General features: G+C 30.7%; 1 protein-coding gene across 1 annotated transcript; it reads right to left on the bottom strand.

The window, feature by feature from the left end:
- Positions 1–1266: 1266 nt before the first annotated feature.
- On the bottom strand, positions 1267–2244 carry LOC122502389. Its single transcript, XM_043612410.1, has one exon. The coding sequence runs from the start codon at positions 2242–2244 to the stop codon at positions 1267–1269; it is 978 nt and encodes a 325-aa protein (XP_043468345.1).
- Between the last annotated feature and the right edge of the window lie 391 nt (positions 2245–2635).

The raw sequence follows: 2635 nt of genomic DNA, 5'->3' as shown, positions 1-2635 counted from the left end.
AATGCAACTAGAAAAATCATTTTTGTATAACTTTATAACCTTTTCTTCAAATTTTTTCTGTACTGACAAGTGTCAACCTAAAATAAAAAAATGAACGTCAATTCTGAGTTGGCATGTTTTTCAAATCTCAGTTGAAATGGCAAGTTTCTCATGTGTTTTTTGAAACGGCACGTTTTTCACGACTAGTCTGAATTGACACCTTTCTGCACTCAACCGACGAAATCAGAATAGCTGAAGACCCTTCAATGCTGTGCCAAATGTTAATATTATCATGTAATAATACCATGTAATATTAACATGGTAATATTAACATGGTAATATTACATGATAATATTACATGGTAATATTACATGGTAATATTACATGGTAATATTACATGGTAATATTACATGGTAATATTACATGCTAATATTACATGGTAATATTAAATGGTAATTTTAAAATGGTAATATTAAATGGTAATATTACATGGTAATATTAAATGGTAATATTACATGGTAATATTCAATGCTAATATTACATGGTAATATTAAATGGTAATTTTAAAATGGTAATATTACATGGTAATATTAAATGGTAATATTACATGGTAATATTACATGTGAATATTACATGGTAATATTACATGGTAATATTACTGTGATGTTACAGTAAAAGAAAGAACGCAAAATTTTGTATAAGAAGAATTTTTTATACTCTATTATTATCGTGTAACATTGTTGTATCATTACCTATAATATTACTTGCTACTTAGGATAATAAATAGGCGTCATGAAATTATTATAATTAATTTTTTTTACTATTTGCACATATTTTATTTTTCAAATTTTTGTAAATGTTTTTACTTTAAAATAAAATTACTGAACAGCCATTGAACGTATTATGTTAAATAAAATGTGCTCGTGCATTATAGGTTTCCAATGCTGCTGTACCATTACCTGCGCAGAAATAATAATAGTAAAGATAATAATAATAAATATAATAACCCAGACAGCATATAACCTTGCGGCAACATTGTCGCAATGTTCCCACGTAGTGTAAGCAATGTTGCAGTAAGGTACTTTGTGACTACATTGCACAATAACTTTGCAGCAACTTTACACGGCATGATTACTGTTCAATTTTGTGGCAACGTTGCATTTCAAGGTTGCGAGGTAAGACATATTTAGCTCGCATAAACATTGCAGAAATTTTGCCTCAAGATTATGTACTGTCATGGAATAATAATATTAATAATAATTACAAATTCTCACCAGTAGAAACATTTTAATATTCTTCTAAATCCTCATTTTCGCTACTATTGTAGCTATCTGTGTCACTATCGTTTGCTCTTACTTGAATTATGATATTATCAACATTGTGCTGTACTATTGATTCTGATTCTCTGTATTTATTTTCTTCTTTTAAGGAATGATTACAACACTTTGACCACAAATCTTCAGGAACATTCTCCATTGCATGCACACACAAGTTATAGACATCTTGCAATTTAAAAGTTGTATTGTGCTTCGCTACATAATTCTTAACAAATGCCCAAATTAGCTCTATCGGATTGAATTCGCAGTGTGCAACTGGTAACCAAAGTAGCTTAACTTCATCACCACGAATTTCTTTTGTAATAGTGTCTAATTTATATATTTTCGGGAAATGGTACGGACGACATCGCTCAATTAATTGTGGTTTTGTAAGGGAATAATACGTTAATCTTCCTTCTGGCAGAGGAACTTTGCGATTCTCAGCCCATTCTATTATATCATCTTTTCTCCATGCTGTTGTTGGGTTCCGAAATTCAGGATCGATTGTTGTGTGATAGGTTGCTTGGTCCAAAACTATCACTGACTTTGAAGGGATTAAATTTAAAATTGTACGAAACCATTCTTCATAATGTTGTGAATTCATTTCATTATGATAGTCTGCTGAGTCTTTTTTTGCAATGAAACAATTCATACCGTTCGGTAAAAAGCCATCAGAACTTCCAATATGAAGAATTATAATTCTTTTTCCTGCTCCTGACGGTTTCACAAATCCACCACGAAATCCGTCAATTTCTTGAACTGATCCTCGATATTGATCAAAATTTGAAAAATCTTTCTCTGAGATTTTTTCTATCCAACCAAATTGACGTGTATGGTTTTTTCCGCACCAAGTTTCATCGGTATAATAAATTTTAAAATCATTCTCCCTATGTTTTTCAATTTCCATAAGATAATCTGCCCTTTGTGCACGTATTTTATTACTCTCCATCCAAATTGGCTTATGTCTAAGTTTGGTAAACGAAAATTTTAAGTTTTTCATCCAATTGCGTAGTGTGCTGTCGCTAAATTCTGGTAGGTCAAAAATATCTTCCCTTAATTTTGTGTGGAGGTCTGTCACTGTTGGATATTGCTTTTGAACATAAAATTCTTAAATTTTCCTTCTTATTGCATTCTGTAAAAATTCATCACATTCAATAGGAGGTCTTCCACTTTTTTCTTTTTGCTCAAACAGCTGCCTACTTTTCCACTGTTTACTAATCATTTTCACTGTTCTTTCAGAAATTTTTGTACACTGAGAAGTCCGTAACACTACTTGATTTATATCATTTGAATTTCCAGCATCTTTTTCTGCTTGAAAGTATTTCCTTACATTGATTATT

Source organism: Leptopilina heterotoma, unplaced genomic scaffold (genome assembly GCF_015476425.1).
Source record: "Leptopilina heterotoma isolate Lh14 unplaced genomic scaffold, ASM1547642v1 Lhet_228, whole genome shotgun sequence".
NCBI classification, from domain to species: Eukaryota; Metazoa; Arthropoda; class Insecta; order Hymenoptera; family Figitidae; genus Leptopilina; species Leptopilina heterotoma.
The sequence above is the reverse complement of the archived record's forward strand: the minus strand, read 5'-3'. Positions and strand labels throughout refer to the sequence as shown.

Bases quoted from the DNA above. Each gene is read 5' to 3' on its own strand.
- LOC122502389 (XM_043612410.1), bottom strand. From the start codon at position 2,244: ATGGAGAGTAATAAAATACGTGCACAAAGGGCAGATTATCTTATGGAA.